This window comes from Corvus cornix, chromosome 27 (assembly GCF_000738735.6).
Source record: "Corvus cornix cornix isolate S_Up_H32 chromosome 27, ASM73873v5, whole genome shotgun sequence".
In the NCBI taxonomy this organism is placed as follows: domain Eukaryota; kingdom Metazoa; phylum Chordata; class Aves; order Passeriformes; family Corvidae; genus Corvus; species Corvus cornix.
This window is the reverse complement of record NC_046355.1, coordinates 42594-68118: the sequence shown is the minus strand read 5'-3', so window position 1 is coordinate 68118 and position 25525 is coordinate 42594. Positions and strand designations below refer to the sequence as shown.

The window sequence follows — 25525 nt, the reverse complement described above, 5'->3', positions numbered from 1 at the left end:
GGGATTGGGATAATCCCCGTTTGGATTCATCTGATTAGAGGGGAGATAACACCGGGCGCTCCGGCTCCTTCCCAGCACCTCCGGTGTGCCAAGGATTCCCGCTGGGATGCAGTGCCGAGGCAGGGGCTGCCCCCAGCCTGTGGCTGCTGCACAGAAATTCCTGCAGTGAAACCCCAATCGTGGTAAGATCTGATTGTCTGGGAGGCTCCCGAGCTCGCCAGGAGGATCAGGACACTGCAGGGGACAAGGTGGAGGGGCCTCAGGTGACGCCAGGGGAGGTTTAGGGTGGGATTTCAGGGAAAATTCATTCACTGGAAGGGCGGGCAGGCACTGGGACAGGGAAGGGGTGGAATAAATCGCTGGAAGTGTCCAAAACCACGTGGGACACCCACATTAGGGTGCAGAGCACTGCTGGGAGAATGGCTGGACTCTGCCCTCCGAGGGCTTTTCCAATGCTGGCGATTCTGGAATTCCAGAGGATCCAACACCAGCAGCATTTTGTGTTCTCCCAGGTGCCGTGAGGAGCTCCTGGCAGAGCCGGGGTTTAATTAACCAATTAATCCACTAAGAGCAACCCCTGGGCTTTGGGGGCCAGCCCTGAGCTTGTCTCCTGCCCGAATTCCTGCTCCTGGAGCCCTTCCTGGAATCCTGGAGCCCTTCCCTGAGCTCCTGGGGAGGCAGAGCCTGGCTCGGAGCAAGGTCAGAGGAAACGAAGCCACTTTGGGAGCCCCGGCAGCTCCACCCCTGAGCGAGCAGGGCTGGGGAAGGTGGCCCTGGCTGGGCTTTGGGGTCCCTTCCAACCCAAACCATCCCGGGATTCTGGGAGATCCCAGATCACGAATTCCCCCTGGGAAGGCACACAGCATTCCCAGCCCCGTGCGGCGATTCCCGTCACCTCCGCCCGGGGTTTTTACAGACCCAGAAGGTTTTCCCAGCGCTTTTTACCGATATTCCCGATGTGAACATTCCCCAGGGAAAGCGGGACACGGCCCAGGAAGGGCAAAGGCTCCTCTGGAGCAGCTCAGCCACAGCCCGGAGCTCCCGGAGCATCCCCGGCGCTGCCAGCCGGGATCGTCCCATTGCCATGGCAACCGCATCCCTGCCCCGGGCATGCTGATAACGCTCGGGAGGAGATCAGGTCCCAGCAGCCACCTCTGGATGCGAGAGGAGGGAAGCCCCAGCCACGGCGAGGGCTGGGAAGCACGGGATTCCATCCCTGTGGAGCTCAGGGAAGCTGGAAAACCGCGGGAGGAGGAGGAGGAGGGAAAAATAAAAATAACCTGGAAAACAACAAGCAGCCCGGCTGGAATGAACACAACGCTGTGTCCCGGCCTGGGAGAGCAGGAGACAGCCAGGGATGAAGCTGGAATTAGGTTTCCTTTGGATTTTGAGGAAATCTCCCAAGGATTTGAGGCAGCTTTTGCTCAGCCCTGAGTGAACACGCAGGAGGGATCCCTGTGCGCCGGGCGTGGGATGAACGGCACGGATTCGGGATCCTCCCCCGGGATCGGGCACCGCTTTTCCCCCAGCTCCGTGGGGAAGAGGCGTTTCAGCCCTCAGGGAATTCGGAATTCGGGATCGGGCACCGCTTTTCCCCCAGCTCCATGAGGAAGAGGCGTTTCAGTCCTCAGGGAATTCCGAATTCGGGATCGGGCACCACTTTCCCCCCAGCTCCTTGGGGAAGAGGCGTCTCAGCCCTCAGGGAATTCGGGATCGGGCACCGCTTTCCCCCCAGCTCCATGGGGAAGAGGCGTTTCAATCCTCAGGGAATTCGGAATTCGGGATCCTCCCCCGGGATCAGGCACCGCTGTTCCCTCCCAGCTCCCGGGGGCTGCTCCCTGGGGAAGAGGCGCTTCAGTCCTTAGGGAATTTCAGGCCGGAGGAGGGGGGGGGGTTCCTGCTGTCCCAGCCCCACACAGGGAGGGGAAAACCCCACCTCCCCCGCATGGGAATCAGCACCGGAGCCGCCAGCGATAAATTAAACCTTAATGAGGAGGCGGGGAGGGAATCGATTGCCCTGGGAGGCAGCGGCTGCGTGGGAACGGAGCGAGGACGGGCTCAGCCCCCCTCGTGTGGGGGTCTCGGGGGGAGCAGACCTCGTTTTCCCTCTCCCACAGCCAAAACCGCGGCTGGAGCAGAGCTGGAGGAGGCCCCCAGAGCCCCCCACCAGAAATCGGTTTGGGCAGGGGAAGCAGAAGGGGAGGGAGGTTTTTACTCCACCTGCCCCAAGCAGCGCGAGCCAGACCCACCCCAAAAGCAGCACAGAGAGTCCCGCGCTGCAGGGAGCGGTGCCAAAGGCTTCCCGAAGGGGAATGAGCAGGAATTCTGTGCCCACGGAGCTCAGAGGCCGTGCAGGGAGAGGCTTTTTGCCCACCCCCCATAACACACCCGCCCTTCGCTGCCTGTCCTGCAGGAAATCCCTGATTTATCCCAACAGGGAACAAAGCCATGCCAGGGGAAGATGGAATCCCAAAAGCCCTTAGGAAAAGTGCCCAGGCTCCAGGCACGCGAGGATAAACGGTGGGGGGAGCTGCCTCGATCCGCCCCTCTCCCGACACACGGCGAGGAAATCATTAATCCCACGCAGCCCCGCGCTGACATCCGTGTAAAGTCTGCTGCTGAGGAACAGCTCTCCAGGCAAAACTTCCCGGAATAACCGGGATTCGGGGAATCAAACAGCTCCTGTGGGCTGCCCGAGGTGCCCCCACAGCTCCTGGGTGAGGGCGCAGCAGGATCCCATTCCGGCAGGAGCGCCGGGGTGTTTGCCCTGCCGGAGGGGGAAGCGGGACGGGATCCAGGTTTCGGTGGGTGTTGGGAAGGTTGGGTTTGGTGCTGCTGCGGTGCTCAGGGTGGGTGTGTGGAGCTCCAGCATCCCACGGCTGCTCCAGCAGCAGCCAGACACGGATTATCCCAAGGATTGATGGGCAGGAGCTTGGAGAGCTTGGAACAGAGCCAACAGAGAGACAGGGGGGGATTGGCTTGGGACACTTGGGGTCTGTCCTCACTGCTGGCATCCATCCAGCCATGGATCCATCCCTCCATCCATTCCTTTATCCATCCATGGATCCATGAATCCATCCCTGGATCCATCCAGCCCTTCATTCATCCATGGATCCATGAATCCATCCCTGGATCCATGAATCCATCCCTCCATCCCTTTATCCCTTCATCCATGCATCCATGAATCCATCCCTGGATCCATCCATGGATCCATGAATCCACCCCTCCATCCCCTTATCCCTTCATCCATGGATCCATCCCTCCATCCCTTTATCCCTTCATCCATCCATGGATCCATCCCTCCATCCCTTTATCCCTTCATCCATCCATGGATCCATCCCTCCATCCCTAGATCCATCCATCCCTCCCTCCCCGGCCCGATTGGAGCCCGGATCCCTGCTGGAATCACTGCCCCACTGAGCCCAGGGCCCCCCAGGGATGGAGGAGCGAAGGCTCCATGTGCTCCCTGCCGAGGACGGGGCAGGAAAACCCCTCCTTGAGCTGCAGCTCCACAGGATCCTGGGCGGGTGAGGAAAAGGGAGGAAAAGCCACCTCTGGATCCAGCTGGAAAAGGGGAAACCGAGGGGACACTCATTGGGGCTGCAGCTTCCTCATGGGGGGACACGGAGAGGCAGCTCCGGGACAGGGACAGGACACGGGAAGGGCGGGAGCCGGGACAGGGAGGTTCAGGCTGGATTTTGGGAGAGGTTCTTCCCTCAAAGGGTGTCGAGCACTGATGGGGCTCCCCAGAGAGGCTCCCCAGACTGAGGTGAATCTCCCAGGACTCGCACCTCCATCCCAGTCCTGCCCTAAAAGCAGCGTTTCCCCCAAAAACCTCCCGTCCCAAGCAGCACCACTTGAGCTTGAGCAGCACTTCCACTTTCCCAAGCTGGAAATGAGGATAAACTCCCCTGGAATTCTCCTACGGTCACAGCCCCGAGGCTGCCAGAGCTCTGGGAGCGTTTGGACAACGCCCTCAGAGACAGGGTGGGATTTTGGGGTGTTTGTGCCTCACGATCCTTGGGGGTCCCTTCCAGCCCAGGATATTCCAGGATTCCACACAGAACAGCGCAGGGACCCCGTGCTCAGCGCCAGCCCCAAACCCCTCGCTGGCAGCACCCCCACAGCGGGAAAAGAGCCCCTTGAACCCTCCAAATCCCACAAAAGCCCGGCTCCTGCTCCCAGCAGAGGAGCCCCCGGAGGCTGCGGCGGCCCAGACGAGGCGGCTTTTGCGGCGCTGCTAAATCAGGTCAGCGGAGTCTCCTCCGGCCAGAGATCCCGTCTGGCTCCCGCATTAGGAGCTGAGCACGGCAATTCCGAGGCGGATGAGAGCTCATCCGGCTCCGTGCTCCCGCGGGAGAAGGATCCGGCTGCTCTGCGGATCCTCCCGGCGGCCCCACGGAGAAAGGGGCTCATTTGGGGGGCTGCTGGCGATTCCTGCGCCGCCCCAGGCAGGGATCAGGGAGGGGATTTCCATAGGGAGGTCGGGAAGCAAATCCAGACTATCCACAGCAGCACCGTGGCTCGGTTTCCATGGGATCCATAATTCCCACCTTCCCAGCCCCGCAGCAGGAGAGGGGCTTGGAGCGATGCCACTCCCAGATGGAGGTGAAATCTCCCAGCACTCATACCCCATCCCATCCCAATCCCGCCCTAAAAGCAGCGTTTCCCCCAAAATCCTCCCATCCCAAGTGGCAGCACTTGAGCTGCTGCCTTTGGGGCTTTTCCCAAGCTGGAAACGAGGATAAATTCTGGAACACCGGCAAAAACTCCTGTGAAGGCAGCCTGGCATCGCCCAGCTGCTCTCCAGAGACAACTGATGGGATCTGGGAGCTCCAGGACCAGACCTTGCATCTCCAGCACCACCCAACCCTGAGTCCCATCCCCCAGCAAGGCCAAAAAATCCCCGGGGATGATGTGAGAGCCGCCAGTGTTTGGGGAAAAACCTCTGGAGCTCCAAGTGTTGCTTACATTGAGGCTTTAAAGAGATTGATCCATCAAGGAGCAGCCCTGAGTGCCGACATCCCCTGTCTCTGCGGCTCGCAGGGGTGGCAGCCACATCCCAGCAGCTGGATCAGGGATTTGGGAAAGATCCGGGAAAGATTCGGGAGAGAAGAGTTAAACAAAGGAAGCAATTGGCTGTGCCTGCCAGGAGGCTCCGAGGTCACATCCTGCCTTTCAAAGAGCTGCTGGAGCTTGGGACGAGCTTAAAAAATAAACTGTGCCTTTGTCAGCAGCGAGAGCAGCCCCGATCCGCAGCCATCCCACCGGGAACGGGGGCAGGCTGCAGGGAAGGGCTTGGATCCTCCCAGCGTTTTCCAGGGAAAAGCTGCCAAAATGTGCAGCTCCCAGCCTGCCCCAAAGTGGCTCTGGGGAGCCCAGCTCCCAGCTCAGCACGAGTTTGTAGGATGGGAGTCCTCCAGGATTTGTCCCAGTGCCAGAGGGGGCAGGAAAGGCCAATCCCATGGCCAGGGATGTTTTGGGGGAGAGCAGTGGGAACGGGGCTTTGCTCACCAGCTCTGCTCTCTGTGGGTGCAGCAGGAGCTGTCCCATCCCATCATTTTCCATCTTATCCTATCCCCTCCCATCCTTTCTTATCCCATCCCATCATTTTCCATCTTATCCTATCCCCTCCCATCCTTTCTTATCCCATCCCATCATTTTCCATCTTATCCTATCTCCTCCCATCCTTTCTTATCCCATCCCATTCATTCCTATCCCACCATTTTCATTCTTATCCCATCCCCATCCCAGTCCCAATCCCAACCCCAAAGGCTCCCAGCAGCTTCCCAAGGGACGGCCAGCCCGTTTCCATACCCTGCTCCAATCCATACCGGGAATATCTCAAGGGAACGCAGGAGGAAGTGGGTGCCAAGCTGGGAAGTCAGAACTGACCCCTGGAAAGGGCTGTGACCCCAAAACAGAGCAGGGCTGGTGCTGACCCCGCTGCTGGGAGCAGAGTGGGCGGGGCAGCACAGCCGGGATCTTCCACAGGGTTTTCCTGGCCCCAGGCACGGATAAATTTGGGAAAAATCAACATCCAGGTGCAGGTCAGGGCTGGGCAGCCCCTGCCGCCCTCCCGGCTCCGAGCTCAGCCCAGGGCAGAGGGAAACTCCTCAGTTCCACACATCCCCTCCTCATGCCAGGAACAGCTGGGAAGCGTCCTCCAGATGTGCTGAGAACATCTGGAGCCGCTGGGAAGGAGCAGCACCGAGCAGGGTGAGCCCTGGAGGGAAAGGAGCGATTCCCGCAGGGATCACGGCTGGATTTCCCCTTTCCCACCTCGCCCACAAACTGGTGCTGCTCACTGGGGAGTTACTGGTTGGAGCTCCTCTCCCAGTGCTGGGAGAAGCTGGGCATGGAGAGGTGACAGCTCCAGAGGGAAGGTGACAGCCAGGAATGGGGTGGAGGGAGGGCAGCCCTAAGGAAAGGTTTGGGATTTCCAGGAGCACCGGTGCCAGCTGTGACAGGTCTGTGGCACTGCCAGCGCCCCGAGCAAGCCCTTCCCAAGCCCTCCAGAAAAAGAGGATTCTCCAGCGATTCCAGCCATTAAATCCCAGCTTTCCCCTCTCCTCTTCCTCAGCAAACCCTTCCCCGAGCACAGCAGAGCTGCAGGATGGCCCCATATCCCAAAATCCATCAATTCCATGGCTCCTTTTCCCACAGGACACGAAGCACACCCTGCTCCGAGCCCCACAGCCCAGGGGCAGCTCCTCTGATCCCGGAACACAAATAAAACCCGAGATAAACACCTGGACATCATCCCAGCAGCAGAGTTGTTCCTCTTTTCCTTCCTGCCCCCCACTTCCCAGGCTGCAGGATCACCCCATGGATGTGGGGGGCTGCTCCCAGATGGAGCAGGGAGGGTGCCAGGAGCGATCACTGCTCCTCCTGAGAGCCGCTCACCGATTTTTTCCAAGCAAGGAGTTGCCCTGGAGGTCCTGGATCACGGGAAGGCAGGATTTTAACAGCCAGCGAGGTTTTTTGGGGGGTCATCAGCAGGATTGAAGGGTTTGACAGTGCCAGGTAAGCCCTGACTCAGTGGGGAGGAATCCCAGCCCCAAATCTGCATCCCCTGGGACAATTTTGGGGCCGTGATGGGTGTGGTTTCCGTGCCAGGGGAGGAATCCCAGCCCCAAATCCACATCCCCTGGGGCATTTTGGGGTCGTGATGGGCATGGTTCCCCTCCCAGCCCCAAATCCGCATCCCCTGGGATATTTTGGGGCCATGCCGGGTGTGGTTTCCCTGCAGGGGAAGCAGCTCCACGAGGGAAAGCTGAAGTCAGGGCAGATGGAGAGCTGGGACCTGCTGACACTCCCCCCACCCTCCAGGAGGTATTTTTGGCAGCCTTTTAGTCCCTTTTTGAGGGGGAAAAAGGCAGTTTAGTGAGGGGGATGTGGAGATGGAGCAGCAGCACGATTTCCTCGGGTTTTGGGGATGGTGGCTCCAGGATTGTGGGGCTGAGCAGGGGGTTTGGATGGGCAGCACATCCCAACAAAGGAGGATGTGTCAGCCCAGGCTGCCTCTGCTCGGAGCAGGAACTGCTTCAACTTCCTGCCAGCTCCTCTGATCCAGCAGGGAAACAACCCCTGATCCCAGAACCAGATCCCTCTGATCCAGCAGGGAAACAACCCCAATCCCAGAACCAGATCCCTCTGATCCAGCAGGGAAACAACCCCAATCCCAGTCCTGGGAGCAGCAGCAGATCCCTCTGATCCTAAAGGGAAACAACCCCAATCCCAAACCCAGGAACAGCAGATCCCTCCCATCCTAAAGGGAAACAACCCCGATCCCAAACCCAGGAACAGCAGATCCCTCTGGTCCATGCCCTGGGATGTACCCACAGCCAGAGCAGGGCTCTGGACAGGGATGCATCCAGCCTGGAGCCGTCTGTTCCCCAGCAGGAATCCAGGCAAACCCAGGGAATGAATTCCTGCCCTTGGCTCCAAGGACCAGGAGCAGACAGAGCAGACGATCCCAGTGGCCGAGGGAGGCGGAGAAGGAGCCCCTTGCCCAGGATCCTGCTCCTCCTCCCCATCCCAACCCGGCTGCCCTCGGCATTCCAGGCAGCACCACCGCCCAGGGATGGCTCTGAACACTTCCCAGATGGAATATTCAGCTTTGAACTCTCATCCAGGATTTTCCAGGAGGGATTTGTGCTGCAGACGGAGCCGGGGGGGGATCTCCCTGGGTCCCTCAGCTTCAGCACCGCTCCAGCACAGCAAATTAAACATCAAAACCTCTACAAAATGGATTTTTGGGAGCAGCTGGGCCCTGGAACACGAGTTTTGCCTGCCCCTTGTATCCAGGTTTTCCCGACTTTTCATTCAGAGGAGATTGAGAATGCCCTGGATTCTTCCACTTTTGGTTCAAAGCGCTCAGGCCAAGAGTCCAGCCCAGCCCTGAATGTCACTTCCAGGGAGCCACCAGTCCCTCCCAGTGCCCAGCTGGAGCCAAGGAGGGCACAGCGAGAGGGGTGGGCACCATCCCATCCGCCACCAAGCAATTCCCACACGCCGGCACCGGGAACCCAAAGGCTTCTCCCAGATTTATGGCTGGGGGAATGTCAGGGGCTGGAGGAAGCCCAGCCCTCTTCCTCCTGCTCTCCTGAAGAAAGGAGCTCAGGAATTTGGCAGGGGGCCACGGCTGGAACAGAGAGGACCCTGTGCCGAGGCATGTTTGGAAAAGCAGCCTCTCCCCTGCCAGGATAAACGTTGCTTTTCCACCCCCTTCTCCAGGCACAGAAGACTTTGCCCCTCCGCTCCAACTCCAGCAAATTTGGGAAGGGTGGGCTCCTCCCGGGATGTCCCCAGCCAGGCACACCTTGCCTGGAATTTCTGGTTTCCCAGGATATTCCTGGGAGCAGCTGAGAAGGACTCGACCCCAAATCCGACCCTGGAGCTTTCCCTTCTTTCCACATCCCGGCATTGCAGCCCCTTCCCCCCTGGAAAATCCAGGGCTTCCAGCTGCTCCCACTTCCCTTAGCTTTAAGCCAAGGAAAATGGGAAGAACAAAGGATTTCGGGCAGTTCGAGCATCCAGAGCTGCCCCGGGGCAGGGGCTGGGAAGGGTTAAAGCAGCAGCAGCATCAAAGGGAGCCCCGAGAGAGGGGGGTGAGATGGGCCGAGGTTGCGCAGACTCCTTGGAATGTCAGGAATTTCCCATTATTATCCCACTTCCCTTCCAGCAGCCTGGAGGGAGAGCACAGGCACAGGACCCCAGGCCCGTGTTCCACGGTCCAGGGGAGAAAGCTTTGGATCAGGACACTCTGGAAAGCTCAGCTCTGCCAGGCTGAGCTCCCTGCAGCGCCCCAAATCCTCATCCCCCAGACCCAGAGCCCAGCTGCCTCAGGACACACATCTCCCCCTCACAGGATTCCAGAAGTTCCCGGTTTCCTCCCAAAAGTTGGAGCTCACACGGTGCAGTCTCCCCTCCCCACCCCCCCCCAAAAAAAAAGCTATTTATTTTCAACCAGTTATTTGCTGTTTCCCAACCCACTGTGAGATCCTGGGAATCGCCATTCCCTGCCAAACCTGGAAAGTTTCCAGTCTCCTCTGAGTCCAGCTGAATTCCCAGCCTTTGGACAAGCCCTGGTCACCACCAACACCCAACCCCAGCAACAACCACCTATAAAAACCTCAGAAGTGAGAGGGTTTGGCCAAGGTCTGCTCTCAGCACTTCTCTTTTCGGTGTAACTCAGACGCAACCAGGAAAAGCAAATTTAGATCAGTTTAGGGATATTGGGAAGAAATTCCTCCCTGGGAGGGTGGGGAGGCCCTGGCACAGGGTGCCCCATCCCTGGCAGTGTCCCAGGACAGGCTGGATGAGGCTTGGAGCACCTTGGGATAGTGGGAGGTGTCCCTGCCCATGGGACTGGATGGGATTTAAGGGCCCTTCCCACCCAAACCATCCTGGAATTCCGTGACTCCAACACCAATCCCACAGGGATGTTGTCAGGATCAGCATTTTTAAAGCACCCTGTGAACACAGCACCCTATTCCAGTGCTAAGCAATTAATTACATTAATTATATTCCCTAATTTTCCCTCTAAGCACTGCCAGTGCATAAGGAGCAGCTACAAAAATTGGATTTCCAATCTCCCTTTTAGATATTTAATATTTTGGGTGCACAGAGCTTGGGACCAGCCAGGAAAGGGGAAGGCAACTCGGGGTCCTTCTTGATAAGGAAATAAATAACAAAAAAAAGGTTGGAAGGGAACATGCATGGCTCAGGAAAAGGTGGAAAGGCCCAGGAAAAAGGGCCCAAGGGACAAAAAAGGGATCGGGAAAAGAAAGGGCCCAGAGGGAAAAGAAAAAAAAAAAAAGGGGGCCAGGGAGCAAAGGCCCAGAGAAAAAAGGGCCCAAGGAAGGAAAAAAGGGCCCAAGGAAGGAAAAAGCTCAGGAAGAAAAAAAAAGGGCCAGGGAGCAAAGGCACAGAAGGAAAAGGGCCCAGAGGAAAAAAAAGCTCAGGAAAAAGGACCCAGGAAAAAAAGGAGTAAAGGAAGAAACGGGCCCAGGAAAAAATAGGGCCCAGAGGAAAAAAAGCCCAGGAAAAAGGGGCCGAGGAGGAGGAGGAGGAAAAGGGGCCAAGGAGGAGGAGGAAAAGGGGCCAAGGAGGAGGAGGAAAAGGGGCCGAGGAGGAGGAGGAGGAGGAGGAGGAGGAGGAGGAAGAGGAGGAGGAAAAGGGGCCGAGGAGGAAGAGGAGGAGGAAAAGGGGCCGAGGAGGAAGAGGAGGAGGAAAAGGGGCCGAGGAGGAAGAGGAGGAGGAAGAGGAGGAGGAAAAGGGGCCGAGGAGGAAGAGGAGGAGGAAAAGGGGCCGAGGAGGAAGAGGAGGAGGAGGAAAAGGGGCTGAGGAGGAAGAGGAGGAGGAGAAGGAGGAAAAGGGGCTGAGGAGGAGGAGGAGAAGGAGAAGGAGGAAAAGGGGCTGAGGAGGAAGAGGAGGAGGAAGATGAGGAGGAAAAGGGGCCAAGGAGGAAGAGGAGGAGGAAAAGGGGCCGAGGAGGAAGAGGAGGAGGAAAAGGGGCCGAGGAGGAGGAGGAGGAGGAGGAGGAAAAGGGGCCGAGGAGGAGGAGGAAGAGGAGGAGGAAAAGGGGCCGAGGAGGAGGAGGAGGAGGAAAAGGGGCCGAGGAGGAGGAGGAGGAGGAAAAGGAGGAAAAGGGGCTGAGGAGGAGGAGGAGAAGGAGGAAAAGGGGCCGAGGAGGACGAAAAGGGCCCAGGCAGCTGCTCTGTTCCACCCTGCCCTGCCTCCATCCCCCACACCGAAGGATTTCGCCTCCAAGGTTTATTTATTTACCTTTGGATTCTTTCCCCGGCAGCGCCCGGAAATTCGGGGGGGTGCACCTGGCCCAGCCTGGCACAGGTGACCCCGACCCCAAAGGGAATTCCTGCCCTCCCCACACCCCTGGAGGGGCACAGACTGCCCTGAGCTCCTCCTTGGAGGGGACCCGGACCAAGACCAGCTCCAGCTCAATGGAGCTGCTTCGGAATTTCTCCCCTTTTTCCTGCTCAGGCTGGACCTGGAGAGCAGCCAGCAGCACTGAAAGGTGGAGAACGAGGGTTTAACACCGGTGTTAGGTGGTTTAATACCGGTATTACCTGGGGGTGTGACCCTGGTTTAACAGCAGGGTTCACTGGTTTAATATCGGTATTAACTGAGGGTGTGATGGCGCGACTCCTGGTTTAACACCAATGGTAACTGGTTTAATACCAGTATTAACTGGGGGTACAACCCTGGTTTAACAGCAGTGTTAAGTGGTTTAATACTGGTATTAACTGAGGGTGTGACCCTGGTTTAACACCAATGTTAACTGGTTTAACACCAGTGTTAACTGGGGGATTTCCCCCTGGTTTAATACCAGTATTAAATGGGGGTGAGACTTCTGGCTTAAACTTGTGTTAACTGGTTTAATACCAGTTTTAACTGAGACTGCAACCCCTGGTTTAACACCAGTGTTAACTGGTTTAATACTGGTATTAACGGGGGTGTGACCCCTGTTTTAACACCAGTGTTAACTGGGGAGGGGGTTCCCCTGGTTTAATACCAGTATTTGCTAGCTTAATACCAGTATTAAATGGGGATGTGATCCCTAGTTTAACACCAGCGTTAACTACGGCATAACACTGGTTTAACACCAGAATGAACTGGTTTAACACCAGTATTAACTGGAGGTGCAACCCTGGTTTAACACCAGTGTTAACTGGGAGGGGGGGGTTCCCTGGTTTAATACCAGTATTTGCTAGCTTAATACCAGTATTAAATGGGGATGTGATCCCTAGTTTAACACCAGCGTTAACTACGGCATAACACTGGTTTAACACCAGAATTAACTGGTTTAACACCAGTATTAACTGGGGGGTTTTTCACTGGTTTATCAGCAGTCTTAACTGGTTTAATACCGGTACTAAGTGGGGGTGTGACCCCTGGTTTAACACCAGTCTTAACTGGTTTAATACCAGTATTAACTAGGGGTGCAACCCTGGTTTAACACCAGGGTTAACTGGGAGGGGGGGGTTCCCTGGTTTAATACCAGTATTTGCTAGCTTAATACCAGTATTAAATGGGGATGTGACCCTTAGTTTAACACCAGTGTTAACTACAGCATAACACTGGTTTAACACCAGAATGAACTGGTTTAACACCAGTATTAACTGTGGATGTAACCCTGGTTTAACACCAGCATTAACTGGAGCTGAGACTTTTCCAGCCAAGGCTTCACCTCCCTCCCCAAAACCCCGCAGAGCAGCAGCGAGGGAGCTCCTGCAGAGCTCGGGGTGCCCCACACCACCCATTTCTTGGTGTCCGAGAGAGGAACAGCCAGGAAATCCCACAGAAATCCCAAGGCAGGCGCCTCCGGAGCAGGGACTCACGCGTTGCAGTACGGCTTCTTCTCGTAGCCCTTGTAGTTCTTCATGTTGAGCGTCATCTTGCAGGTCTCGCAGTGGAAACACGATTTGTGCCAGAACTGCAACACAGACCGACAACCATCAGCGCCAGCGATCCCAAAATCAGGCTGGAATCCTGCAATTCCCACCCAGCTGCTCCCGGGATGGCAGCGGTGGCACCTGTGACGCCAGGAAAACCTGGAGCTAAACCAGGGAATAGCCTGGCTAATTCAGGCTAAAATCCTGAACAGCAGATCCCTCTGATCCTAAAGGGAAACAACCCCAACCCCAAACCCAGGAACAGCAGATCCCTCTGATCCTAAAGGGAAACAACCCCAACCCCAAACCCAGGAACAGCAGATCCCTCTGATCCTAAAATCCGATCTCTCCTCATCTTCCCAACACATTGAGCCCAGCAGGGGAGAAGGATCCCACTTCCAGAGCTCCAGGAATTCATGGATGGGAGAAGCTCCTTCAGCACGAGGGGCACCTCGGCAGAGGGAACTGCTGCACTTCAAGGCTTCAAAGCTGCTGCTTTGGGGGATTTTTGTTCCTTTCTGCTGCTCTTTGCCCGCTGCCAGCCAGAAGAGCAGGTCAGGTGAGGCTGCACAAGCCAAGCAGGAAAAGGTTCTCATGGGAAGCAGACACGGATCCAAGGTGAAAGATCCAGCCCCAAAATCCAGCCCGTGACCCCACAGCCCGGGCTGTGACACTCAACAAACCCTAAAGGAGCGGTTTAAGGTTCTTTTTTAGGGCTGCTCTTATTAAAGGAATGATTCCCACTTGGCACTGGGCTGGCCCCCAGGCTGGGAGGAGCCCGAGGAGAACAGCTCAGAGCTGCTCCCAAGGAATTAAACGTTGGATTCGATGATCTTGGGCATCTTTTCCAACCAAAACGATCCTGATTTCGTGATTCTGAGGCTGCTCAGCCCCGCACGGACCAAGTCCAACGTCCTGCCAGACCCCAATGTCCAGACTCTGTGTTTCCATGGGGATTTGAGGGATCTGGTGTGAATTCCCAGGGCTCAGCCCAGAATGGGAATTTCCTGGGGCTTCCTCCTGGGCTGAGCTGGAGCAGGAAACAGGGAAAGCACCACCTGGGGCAACACCTTCACTCCCTCAAAGCTGGGTCTGCTCACTCCAGGTCAGCCCTAGGGTAACCCCCTCAGCTCCCAAACCCCCCCAAAAAATCAGAGAAAACCCCGCCAAAAGCCCAATTAGCAGCTGCAAGCACTAATTAGAGGCCAGGCAGGTGCAACACCCAGGCCTGTAACACTCAAGCAGCAAACCCAGGGCACCCAGCTGCCGCTTCTCGCTGGGATTTCCACCTTAAGACACTCAAGAAGCCAATTCCCCACTCCAAGCCGGCCTGGATTGTGTTCCCACAGGGAGCCAAGCCCTGCTGCCACCTCCCCTGGCGCCACACCCCGCACACAAACACTGCCAGGCTCTGGCGACATGACTCAGCCCGGGAGGGGACAATTTTTCCTCCTTTCAATCGCTCTGAGCAATGGATTTGTTCCTCCCCTCTGCTCACACCAGTTCCTCCAGCCGGAGGGGTTTTGCTCCTCCATCCCTTCCCAGGGTGGTTTTCACCCTTCCCAGCTTTTGGGCTCCAGCAGCTGGATGGATCCCAAGTTTTCTGGGCTGGTTGGAAGTGCCAGGCTGTTACAGGGGATGAAGGGCCCTTTCTGAGCCGCCAGTGATGCCACCATCGATCTGCAGCCAGCACCATTCCAGAGCCTTCTCCTCTAGGAATCTCCCAGCTCCCAGGAGGATCGGGCACTGCCAGCTGCCCGCCTGCCACGGCAGCCCACAGCAGGGCAACGCTCCCAGGCAGGCTCTGCTCCCATTCCCAGCACATTCCCGCCCCACTTCCCATCAGGAATTGCTCAGCAGCGGCATTCCCAGCCTGAGGCTCTTCCCGAGGCTCTCTGCAGCCCGGGCAGGGAGCTGGGATGCCCACGGAGCGCTTTTCCCTGTCCTCAAGCCTCGCTGCCACTGCACTTTGCCTCACACCGATGGAATTAACGCTGGATCCACAAAAATCTACGGCAGCACTAAAAGGAGGCTGGAGCACGACCGGACACAGGGGACCAGGAGTTATTTCAGTTCCAGAAACTCTGCTGTGGAGAAGGAGGACAGGCTCCAAACCGGGTTTCAGAGGAGCACGAACGCCCTGTGCTTCCCAATTCCGAGCCTGGAGCGCTCCAAGGGCCTGGAGGGGATCTCAGGTGATCCCACATCCCTGCAGGCTGGCCAGGATGGGGAGCACAGGGCGGCAGCGATGGAGCCCTCGGAGCAACTTCCACTCCCAGCAGAGTGGGGACAGAGCTCAGAGCTGCAGTGGTGGCACCTGTTTATAGGACCATGGAATCTGTTTATAGGATCATGGAAAGGTTTGGGTGGGAAGGACCTTAAAGCCCGTCCAGTTCCACTCCTGCCATGGGCAGGGACACCTCCCACTATCCCAGGCTGCTCCAAGCCCTGTCCAGCCTGGCCTGGGACATTTCCAGAGATCCAGGGGCAGCCACAGCTGCTCTGGGTCCCACCAGGCAAAGCCTTTGCTCCACACCTGGAACACCTGTAAGCCCAGGGAACATCCTGGCTAATTTAGGACAAAATCCAGTGTCTCCTGATCTTCCCAACGCATTCATCCTAGCGGGGGAAAGGATCTTGCTCCCAAAGCTCCAAACGCCACACCTGGAGCAGGCACCAGCAGAGACCCCAGGATTCCAGGACAACACCCTGGGCCGGACACAAACCCTGGGTGAGGCTCAGGGCCCTGTGCAGCTCAGGCTGAGCCCAGCCCTCTGCAGGTTCCGCAGCTGCTCCGGGTGTCACTTCCCCAGCGGAAACCAGAGCCAGCAGCGGCCCCGTCCCCGTGGGGGCAGGGACAGCAGTGTCCCCAAAGCCACTCGGGCCAGGCCAAGGGGCAAGCGCCAGGTCAGCGCCGTGGGCAGGCGCTCCCACTCCCGCTAAAGCGGCGAGTTTTCCATAAATCCCGACGGGAAGCGGACTTTCCCTGGTTCCAGGGGCGAAGTGGGCACATCCCAGGCACCCCAAGGCTGTGGCTGTCCCCTCCCCGAACAACTCCTGCGAACGCGCCCCGGCTGCCCTTCGGACTCCGCTCCGGGAAAAGCGGGGCCAGAGTCACTCCGAGGGTTTTATGGGAAGTGGGGCAGCTCTCCGGTAAAACGGGAGCCGGAGGCGCTCTCAGGGCGGGGTGAGCCGCGCCACGAGCCCGCTGTGCCATGGTTTTTAGGAAGAGGAAGTAGGTGAGGAGCCCGAGGAGGACAAGATGGTGACTGAGGGCTCCTGGCTGCTCCCGACAGCTGGAATCCACCATCGTCTGCTGGAGCTCCCGGCTCCCAGGGCACAGGGCCCGGGCAGAGCCTGAGCACGGGGGAGCGACGGGTCAGGCCCCCCTTCCCTGCCCCTTATCCACAATCCTGGGATCCCCCTTCCCTCCCAATCAGCCTCAATCCAGACACTCCCCTTCCCTCCCAGTTAGCCCAAATCCCAGCACCTCTTTTCCCTTCCTATTATCCTCAATTCCAGAACTCCGCTTCCACTTATCCCCAATCCCAGAACCCTCCTTCCCTTCCTATTACCCCCAATCCCAACACTCCCTTTCCCTTCCAAATATCCCCAATCCCCTTTTCCCCTTCCTATTATCCCCAATCCCGAAATCCTGCAGCTCCTGGTGGCTCCCAGAGCCACTCAGTGCCCCCACATCCCAGGACTCGGGGGTGATAGTTCAGCTCCGAGCCATTCCCAGCCTCAGGAAGAAGCCTCATCCCTTAAAAATGCGAGCAACAGGGTCTGCCGGAGCTCAGGAATGCCGCTGGAGAGCGGAGCGTTCTCCCAGTTACTTTTTTTAGTCCCTAAACTGGTTGTCCCAGAAGCCTGGGAGAGGAGGGGGAGGAGAGTGGCTCCAGAGGAAAGTAAATCCCATGGGAACAGCACCGGGAATGGAGACCCCACCACCAGGTTCCTCCAGAGCTTTGGTTTTGAGGGGAAAATATTCCAAAAGAAATAAATTTAAAAAAAGGGGGACACTCCAGGTGAAGAGAGGCAGCCCCAGAGTGGAGGGATGGGATTTTGGAACAGGGAAGTATCAATTGGGATGGAAGATTTGAAAAAAACAGAAAAAAAAGACACGGGGAAAAAGCTGGATAATGGAAACCAGATGAGGTTCCCGGTTTCAGGGAAGCGTTAACTGTTGCTTTCCTTGGGCCTCCACACGGATGTGCTGCCTTGGAATTGGAGAGATTGAAATAAATCGAAATATTTCATATGGAAGGATAAGCTGGGGACGCAGCCGGAGCCCCCCGGGAAAAGAGCTCCGTCCCTGTCCCCTCCCTCGGGACACCGGGGGCTCGTGGGACCCTCGGGACACGCGTGGGCAGCGTGGAAATACCCCCGGGAAAAAGGGGGTTGGGAAGTGTGGAGAGATCCCTGGGAAGTGGGGGGTGGGAGGGAACCACATTCCCTGGAGTCCCCCAGAGCTGGAAGGAGCCACGGGACAATGGGGTCCCACCGCGAGGGGATTCAGCCTGGTTCCCGAGAAAAAGGGGGGTGGTTTCGAGTGGGAAGCGTGGAAACATTCCCGGGAAAAGGGCGGAGGGAGAGCCGTGTCCACAAGGAAGTGCCACCCGCGGGGGGCTGGAAGAGTGCGGGAGACCCCCCTCCCCCAAGACAACGGGAATCCATGGAAAAAAAACCCGGTGGGGCAAGGGGGGAACTCATGGCATCCAGAGGCGATCCCATGGGAAAAAATCCCAAATCCTTGTCCCCACTCCCCACGTGCGACCCTCCGGAACTCACCTTATCCAAGCAGTTCACCTTCTCCGTGGGATATACGATCTTCCCGCAGCGCGCACAGTTGGGATTCATGGCTGAAAAACTCGCGTGGAGAGGGGGAAAAGAAATCACTCCCACCCTCCTCTACCGCCGCTGCTGCTCCTTCTTCTTCCACTGAGCCGCCGCCCGGGATGTCGCGACTTTAAATAGTCGGGAAGGGGGAGGAGGAGGTGGGGAAAAAGGAAAAGTGGGAGGGACCGCGGGGGCGGGGCGGTCACCTACGCTTGCGCGTACACGTAACACGCGTGCGAAGGGGATGTACCCTCTAGGAGCGCGGCGCTGAGCTGAAAAAGCCCTAAAAAAGGCTAAAACCAGCGAAAAAACCGCAAGAAATTTGCATTGAGGGCGCGGCGGGATTCGAACCGGAGATCTTTGGGCCCGCGGCGGGGGTAGAGTGGAGCGCTCGGTGAAACGCGCGGCGGACGGGGGTATAGCTCAGTGGTAGAGCATTTGACTGCAGATCAAGAGGTCCCTGGTTCAAATCCGGGTGCCCCCTCGCGGTGTGGTTTTAAGGTTTTTTCCCATTTTTTTGGTTTTTTTGGCGGTTTTTTCGGGAGTGGGGGGGGGGTTGAGGCGGGAGCGTCGCATTTGCACGCGCGCGCGTGGAACGGGAACTGCGCAGGCGTGGAGTGAAGGGTAAAGGGGCACCTAGCGGCTGGTTGTAAGCAGCGGGGGTATAGCTCAGTGGCAGAGCATTTGACTGCAGATCAAGAGGTCCCCGGTTCAAATCCGGGTGCCCCCTTGTTTTATATTTTTTTTTTTTTTGTCCGTTTACCCAAAGTTTCCTCACCCGAATTACTCCCGGTTGCTCTTTCCGTCCCCTCCCGGTGCTCCCGGTATCGGTGAGGGGGTGTCGCGTTTCCCGCCGCCGCTAGGGTGCGCCGCGCGCGCGCGCGCGGCGAGGCGGGGCGGGCGCGTCACGTGACATCCGCCGCCTCTTCCGGCGCCAAGATGTCGAAGCGAGGTGAGGCCGGCGCCGCTCTCCGCTGCCATCCGGCTCCATCCGCCGCCATCCGGTGGCCCCGTGGCCGTCCCGGCGCAGCGGGGAATCGGGGAGAGGTGTCTGAGCCCGGGCGGGAGCGGATGTCGCGGGCGATGTCACCGCCGCCCTCCCCGGGGCTGCGGGGCCTGCTTCGCGCCGACCGCGGCCGCTTCGTGAGGCGGTACCGGGGTCTTAACGCTCTTCTCGACCCGCAGGACGCGGAGGTTCGTCCGGGGCCAAGTTCCGCATCTCCCTGGGTCTCCCGGTGGGGGCTGTGATCAACTGCGCCGACAACACCGGTGAGTGCGGGGCTGGAACCGCGGGGGCAGCGGGGAGGAGACCCCCGGGGACCGGCGGAGAAAGAGCCCCGGGAGGAACGCGTAGGGCGAGGTGTTAAAGGAAATCGCGAGCCCCAGATTTCCTTCTCAAAGCTCTCGCTGTGCCGGTGGCAGCGGCAGCGCTGTTGGGTGTCCCTGCAGGGGGACACGGGAAGCTGTCCCTGGCCACCCCGGATAACGGCGGTGCTGCTCCCGGCCCCCCCGGGATAACGGCGGTGCTGCTCCCGGCCATCCCGGGATAACGGCGGTGCTGCTCCCGGCCCCCCCGGGATAACGGCGGTGCTGCTCCCGGCCCCCCCGGGATAACGGCGGTGCTGCTCCCGGCCCCCCCGGGATAACGGCGGTGCTGCTCCGGCTCCGGACGGGGCCCGGCATCCCGGGATAACGGCGGTGCTGCTCCCGGCCATCCCGGGATAACGGCGGTGCTGCTCCCGGCCATCTCGGGATAACGGCGGGTGCTCCCGGCCCCCCCGGATAACGGCGGCGCCGCCGCTCTCCGCAGGGGCCAAGAACCTCTACATCATCTCCGTGAAGGGCATCAAGGGCCGCCTGAACCGGCTGCCGGCGGCCGGCGTGGGTGACATGGTGATGGCCACGGTGAAGAAGGGCAAGCCGGAGCTGCGGAAGAAGGGTGAGTGGCACCACTGCTGTCCTGAAATGCCGTGGGAATGGGGCACAGAGTCCCTGCAGAGTCACCCTCCCCCTTCTCTAAAGCACTCGTTGGGTCCGTGCCGTGGCCCAGGGAGTTGTCGTGGAAGGGCAGAGCAAAGACGCCGCTTTTGGGTGAAGTGGCAGCTCCTGGTGCTGTTGATTTCAATCAGTGGTGGGACATCGGGTCTGGGAATCATGGAATGGCCTGGGGGGGAAGGGACCTTAAAGCTCATCCGTGGGCAGGAACACGTTTCCCCTATCCCAGCGTGCTCCAAGCCCCATCCAGCCTGGCCTGGGACACTTCCAGGTGTCCCGGGGCAGCCACAGCTTCTCTGGGAAACCCATTCCAGGGAGGAATTTCTTCCCTGAGTCCAGGTGTCCCATCAGTAAAGGAGGAGTGATGTCATAGGGATCTGTAAAATTAAAGGTTATGGAACCGTGGAATGATTAAGGGACCTTAAATCCCATCCAGTTCCACCCCCTGCCATGGGTTTGCTCCTGCTCCAGAGGAGTTTTGCTGAATATTGTTTGTGAATGAATAATTTATTTCAAACTGAAGGTGGGCAAGTGGGAAAACCTTGGATTTTCCAAGCGTGGGTGCAGCTGCAGGTGTTTCATGGTCAGTTTTAAGGGGACCCTTGACTACAAACTGTAATTTTCCATGGTGAAACCCCACAAACAAGAGGTGCAAAACAAAAACCGCCTCAAATCTGTGCCTTGGGTTTGATTCCTGTGGGATCTCTTCTGGAATGTGTGTTTATCCTGATGCCTGTGGTGCTTTCTCTCCCCAGTCCATCCAGCAGTGGTGATCCGGCAGCGGAAATCCTACAGGAGGAAAGATGGGGTGTTCCTGTACTTCGAGGACAACGCAGGAGTGATTGTAAACAACAAAGGGGAGATGAAAGGTGAGCACGGGAATTGCATCCCACTGGGAACACGGCGGGTTGGCAGCGCCACGGGGCTGAGCTGGGCTGGGGGAAAGGATCCAGAGTGGGATTGGGAGCGGGAAATGCTGCCCTGAACCATCTGAGACCTCTAAATCACAGAATTCCAGCCTGGTTTGGGTTGGGAGGACCTTAAATGCCATCCATTCCCATGGGCAGGGCCATCTTCCCCTATCCCAGGCTGCTCCAAGCTCCATCCAGCACTTCCATGGATCCAGGGGCAGCCACAGCTGCTCTGGGAATTCATCCCAGCCTCTCAGGGAGGAACTAACCCTGTGGTGTTGTCCCTGTTTTCCAGGCTCGGCCATCACAGGCCCCGTGGCCAAGGAATGTGCGGATCTGTGGCCCAGGATCGCCTCCAACGCCGGGAGCATCGCCTGATCCCCATCCTGATCCCGATCCTGATCCTGCCCCTGGCCAGGGACACAAAATAAAACTCCTTGTACCAACTCCGTGGTGTTGTTCTTGCCAAAAAGGAGCAGGATCGTGGTGGGAAACTTTTTATGGAGCTCCGTGTGCGCTCCAGCAGGAAAATGGGATTGGGGGATTGAATAGTTCTGTTTTTCAGGCAGCTTCCTGAAAAATACCTGGAATGGCTCAAATTTCAGTGATCCTGAGTTGATCCCTTCTCTGATGGGAGCTGGGAAGCATCCGTGGCAGCTCTGCCTTGCTGCTGGAGCTCCCAGAATTGGAGAATTCCCGGAATTTTCTTGTGGAATGGGCAATTTAACGGTGTAGAGTGAAACAGTGCCTGGAGCTGAGCTGGACAGAGGGAGCTGAGGAATGTCCCTGGGCCCGTGATGGGGACACGGGGAGGCCACTGCTGTCACCTGAGGAGTGGCCGGAGCTGAACCCTGGGTGCCAGCTGGCACCTGGAGAGCCGGGATCAGCTCGGGATCAGCTCGGGATGAGCTCAGAACCTCCAGGAGCAGAGTGGGAAGGGATGTCCAGGGAAGAGCTGGGGCTCTCTGGGAAGCTCTGCGTGGTTCTCCTGGTGTTTGTAGAACAAGGAATGGTTTGGGTGGGAGCTGTGTTCTCCTGGCCCACAGGCTCGGGGGAGCCTCACCCCTGGGCCCACAGGTGACAACGGGGTGGCTTCGCCCTGGTTTTGGGGCCCTGGTGCCCACCCTGACCCCAAAGCAAGGCGGTGCCCCCAGCACTGCAGTTCTGGCACTGAGCTGGTCCCTGCTGCACTTGTGGAGATTCCTGATGGTTCTGTGCCATTCCTGATGCCTTTAGTGCCATTCCTGATGGCTTTAGTGCCATTCCTGATGGCTTTAGTGCCATTCCTGATGCCTTTAGTGCCATTCCTGATGGCTTTAGTGCCATTCCTGATGCCTTTAGTGTCATTCCTGATGCTTCTGTGCCATTCCTGATGCCTTTAGTGCCATTCCTGATGCCTTTAGTGTCATCCCTGATGGTTCTGTGCCATCCCTGGTGGTTCTGTGCCATTCCTGATGCCTTTAGTGCCATTCCTGATGCTTCTGTGCCATTTCTGATGCCTTTAGTGCCGCTTGTTCCCGCAGCGGGGAAGGCAGCGACAGCTCTGGCATTCAGCAGCACAGCCCCAGGGAAGGCTGGACAAAGCCCTGGCCCTGCTTTGTGAGGTGTTCTCCAACCTCTCTGACCATTCCCGATGGATTTCTGGATACCCCAGAGCTGGGCACAGGCACCAGGAGGAGACTTGGCCAAGGACTTGCACGTCCTGAGGGTCACTCACTCTGTTTTCCACAGGGTTTCGGAGCTCGTGGATCTTTCCCTGGAGCCCCTGGAAGGGCACAGCGCTGCTCTGGTTGTGATCCCAACATTCCAAACCTGCAGCTGAAGGGGATCTCTGTCTTCCCAAGCAGGGCCCGTCATTCCAGAGGTGCAGGGGCCTGCTTCGTGTAAGGAACCACCCCAATAAAGCTGCTCTTGCCGATCTGTTTTAACATCTGGTTCGTGAGGACTTTTTCCACGGCCCCAGAGCTGGATGAAACATTTTGGGGGGGATTTTTGGTGTCCCAGAGGCCATGGCAGTAATTCCAGAGCCAGGCTGGGCACACCCTGAGACCAAACAGAGATGCAGCCAAGAGCCTGAGGCGACATTTTGGAGTCGGTGCTGGGAAGGTTCCTTTCCCTTGTTCACATTTGGGATGTTTTAGAGGGAATCAGGTGGGAATTCAGTACCTGCCTTACCCGGAGCACGGTGAGAGCCCCGGGGTGGGGTTGGAGGGCAGTGAGGGAGGGCTGGGTGTGCCAGGCAGGGCTGGGAGCGGCCGGAGTGTGGCTGGCCAGCTCTGGAATGTGACAGAGCCACGTCAGTGGCCACAAGGAGCTCACCTGGCTGCTGTGCCCAGGTGGGGGTATAGCTCAGGGGCAGAGCATTTGACTGCAGATCAAGAGGTCCCCGGTTCAAATCCGGGTGCCCCCTCTCTTTTCCTTCTTTTTATCCCCAAAAATGTGGTGGGGAGCCCGTAATTCCCACGTTTTCCCCCCTGAGCTGTGCGTAGGCCCCGTGCGGGGTTTGCTGGCCAGGGGGGAGCAGCTGATTCCCAGCAGGGCAGAGCAGCATCAGGGGGCCGTGGTGAGGAAAGAGAGGAGGATTTCAGGAGGATCTGGATTTTGTCCCGGGATTAATTAGCAGAGATTTGCTGGGATGGTGATGAGCACGGAGATTCCGGCTGGGAATGTCCATGGAGAGCAGGGGGTATAGCTCAGTGGTAGAGCATTTGACTGCAGATCAAGAGGTCCCTGGTTCAACTCCAGGTGCCCCCTCTTTTCTCCTCCTTTTCCTCTTCCTCCAACCTCTCTTCTGCCCAAATCCTTCCACTGGAAGGTCGGGAAGCTGCTGTGGGATGCGGGAGGTTGTGCTGGGTAGGGAATGTGGGGTGGGAGCTTCGGTGGGAGCACCAAGGGCCTGGAAGAGCGCAGGGGCTGTGCTCTGGGTGAGGAAGCGCTCACAGGAACTCGTCACTGTCTGAGCCTCCCTCTGCGGTTCATTCCCGGGAGGGAGAAATTCCCTGGAATGGGGAAAAACTGAGCCGGAATCCGGAATGGGGGAAAACCCGGACTGGATCACAGTGGGATACGGAATGGGGGAAAACCCGGACTGGATCACAGTGGGATACGGAATGGAGGAAAACCCGGACTGGATCACAGTGGGATATGGAATGGGGGAAAACCCGGACTGGATCACAGTGGGATACGGAATGGGGGAAAACCCGGACTGGATCAGAGCTGAGATCTGGAATGGATGAAAACCCGGACTGGACCAGAGTGGGATATGGAATGGGGATAAAAGCCAGACTGGATTAGAGTGGGATACGGAATGGGGGAAAACCCGGACTGGATCGGGACTGAGATCTGGAATGGGGGAAAACCCGAACTGGATTACAGTGGGATACGGAACAGAGGAAAACGCAGACTGGATCAGAGTGGGATACGGAATGGGGGAAAACTGGGACTGGATCAGAGCTGAGATCTGGAATGGGGAAAAACTTGGACTGGATAATGGCCAGAATACAGAATGGGAGGAAACCTGAACTGGATCCAGCCAGGCCATGGAACGGGGAATATCCCGGATGGGATCAGGGCTGGGAAATGGAATGAAAGGAATCCTGTTTGCCATCTTTTGTCCCGTTTCACTGCCCGTACCTTTGTCAGGGACACCGGGCTCCAACCCACAGGCAGAAAAGCTTCTCCCTTTCCCAAGAAACGTTTTTAAACTTCCCTGGCGCAGGCCCTGCCCCAGGGGGGTATAGCTCAGTGGTAGAGCATTTGACTGCAGATCAAGAGGTCCCTGGTTCAACTCCAGGTGCCCCCTCTTTTCTCCTCCTTTTCCTCTTCCTCCAACCTCTCTTCTGCCCAAATCCTTCCACTGGAAGGTCGGGAAGCTGCTGTGGGATGTGGGAGGTTGTGCTGGGCAGGGAATGTGGGGTGGGAGCTTCGGTGGGAGCACCAAGGGCCTGGAAGAGCGCAGGGGCTGCGCTCTGGGTGAGGAAGCGCTCACAGGAACTCGTCACTGTCTGAGCCTCCCTCTGCGGTTCATTCCCGGGAGGGAGAAATTCCCTGGAATGGGGAAAAACTGAGCCGGGATCCGGAATGGGGGAAAACCGGGACTGGATCAGAGTGGGATACGGAATGGGGGAACACCCAGACTGGATCAAGGCTGAGATCTGGAATGGATGAAAACCCGGACTGGATCACAGTGGGATACGGAATGGAGGAAAACCCGGACTGGATCAGAGCTGAGATCTGGAATGGATGAAAACCCGGACTGGATCAGAGTGGGATATGGAATGGGGATAAAAGCCGGACTGGATTAGAGTGGGATATGGAATGGGGGAAAACCCGGACTGGATCGGGACTGAGATCTGGAATGGGGGAAAACCCGAACTGGATTACAGTGGGATACGGAACAGAGGAAAACGCGGACTGGATCAGAGTGGGATACGGAATGGGGGAAAACTGGGACTGGATCAGAGCTGAGATCTGGAATGGGGAAAAACTTGGACTGGATAATGGCCAGAATACAGAATGGGAGGAAACCTGAACTGGATCCAGCCAGGCCATGGAACGGGGAATATCCCGGATGGGATCAGGGCTGGGAAATGGAATGAAAGGAATCCTGTTTGCCATCTTTTGTCCCGTTTCACTGCCCGTACCTTTGTCAGGGACACCGGGCTCCAACCCACAGGCAGAAAAGCTTTTCCCTTTCCCAAGAAACGTTTTTAAACTTCCCTGGCGCAGGCCCTGCCCCAGGGGGGTGTAGCTCAGTGGTAGAGCATTTGACTGCAGATCAAGAGGTCCCTGGTTCAACTCCAGGCACCCCCTATTTTGCTGCTTTTCCCTGGCGATTTAGGGGGGTTTGGTCACCGGAAG

The 25525-nt window shown here is 57.8% G+C and overlaps 2 protein-coding genes and 7 non-coding genes across 9 annotated transcripts in view; 8 read left to right on the top strand and 1 right to left on the bottom strand.

Annotated features, from left to right (window-relative positions):
• The window catches only part of LASP1 (LIM and SH3 protein 1), a 30802-nt gene extending 12916 nt beyond the window's left edge, over window positions 1-17886 (bottom strand). Inside the window, exons 1-2 of the mRNA XM_039565744.1 lie at window positions 17712-17886; window positions 12867-12961 (exon numbers count right to left, since the gene is read on the bottom strand). Of these exons, the coding sequence (XP_039421678.1) occupies window positions 12867-12961; window positions 17712-17780 (164 nt within the window). The 5' untranslated portion in view covers window positions 17781-17886. The remainder of the gene's footprint in view (window positions 1-12866; window positions 12962-17711) is intronic.
• Window positions 17887-18171: 285 nt separating this feature from the next.
• TRNAC-GCA lies at window positions 18172-18243 on the top strand. The gene has a single exon. It is a non-coding gene; the product is annotated as a tRNA-Cys (tRNA).
• A 174-nt stretch (window positions 18244-18417) lies between these two features.
• On the top strand, window positions 18418-18489 carry TRNAC-GCA. The gene has a single exon. It is a non-coding gene; the product is annotated as a tRNA-Cys (tRNA).
• A 135-nt stretch (window positions 18490-18624) lies between these two features.
• Window positions 18625-21112, top strand: RPL23 (ribosomal protein L23). The gene is made up of 5 exons (XM_039565872.1): window positions 18625-18711; window positions 18945-19028; window positions 19570-19698; window positions 20510-20623; window positions 20961-21112. The coding sequence occupies exons 1-5, from the start codon at window positions 18699-18701 to the stop codon at window positions 21041-21043; spliced, it is 423 nt and encodes a 140-aa protein (XP_039421806.1). The 5' UTR covers window positions 18625-18698; the 3' UTR covers window positions 21044-21112.
• Window positions 19768-19901, top strand: LOC120411390. The gene has a single exon (XR_005603712.1). It is a non-coding gene; the product is annotated as a small nucleolar RNA SNORA21 (small nucleolar RNA).
• A 1891-nt stretch (window positions 21113-23003) lies between the features above and the next one.
• On the top strand, window positions 23004-23075 carry TRNAC-GCA. Its single transcript has one exon. It is a non-coding gene; the product is annotated as a tRNA-Cys (tRNA).
• A 272-nt stretch (window positions 23076-23347) lies between these two features.
• Window positions 23348-23419, top strand: TRNAC-GCA. Its single transcript has one exon. It is a non-coding gene; the product is annotated as a tRNA-Cys (tRNA).
• A 976-nt stretch (window positions 23420-24395) lies between these two features.
• Window positions 24396-24467, top strand: TRNAC-GCA. The gene has a single exon. It is a non-coding gene; the product is annotated as a tRNA-Cys (tRNA).
• A 938-nt stretch (window positions 24468-25405) lies between these two features.
• TRNAC-GCA lies at window positions 25406-25477 on the top strand. Its single transcript has one exon. It is a non-coding gene; the product is annotated as a tRNA-Cys (tRNA).
• The last annotated feature ends 48 nt before the right edge of the window (window positions 25478-25525 follow it).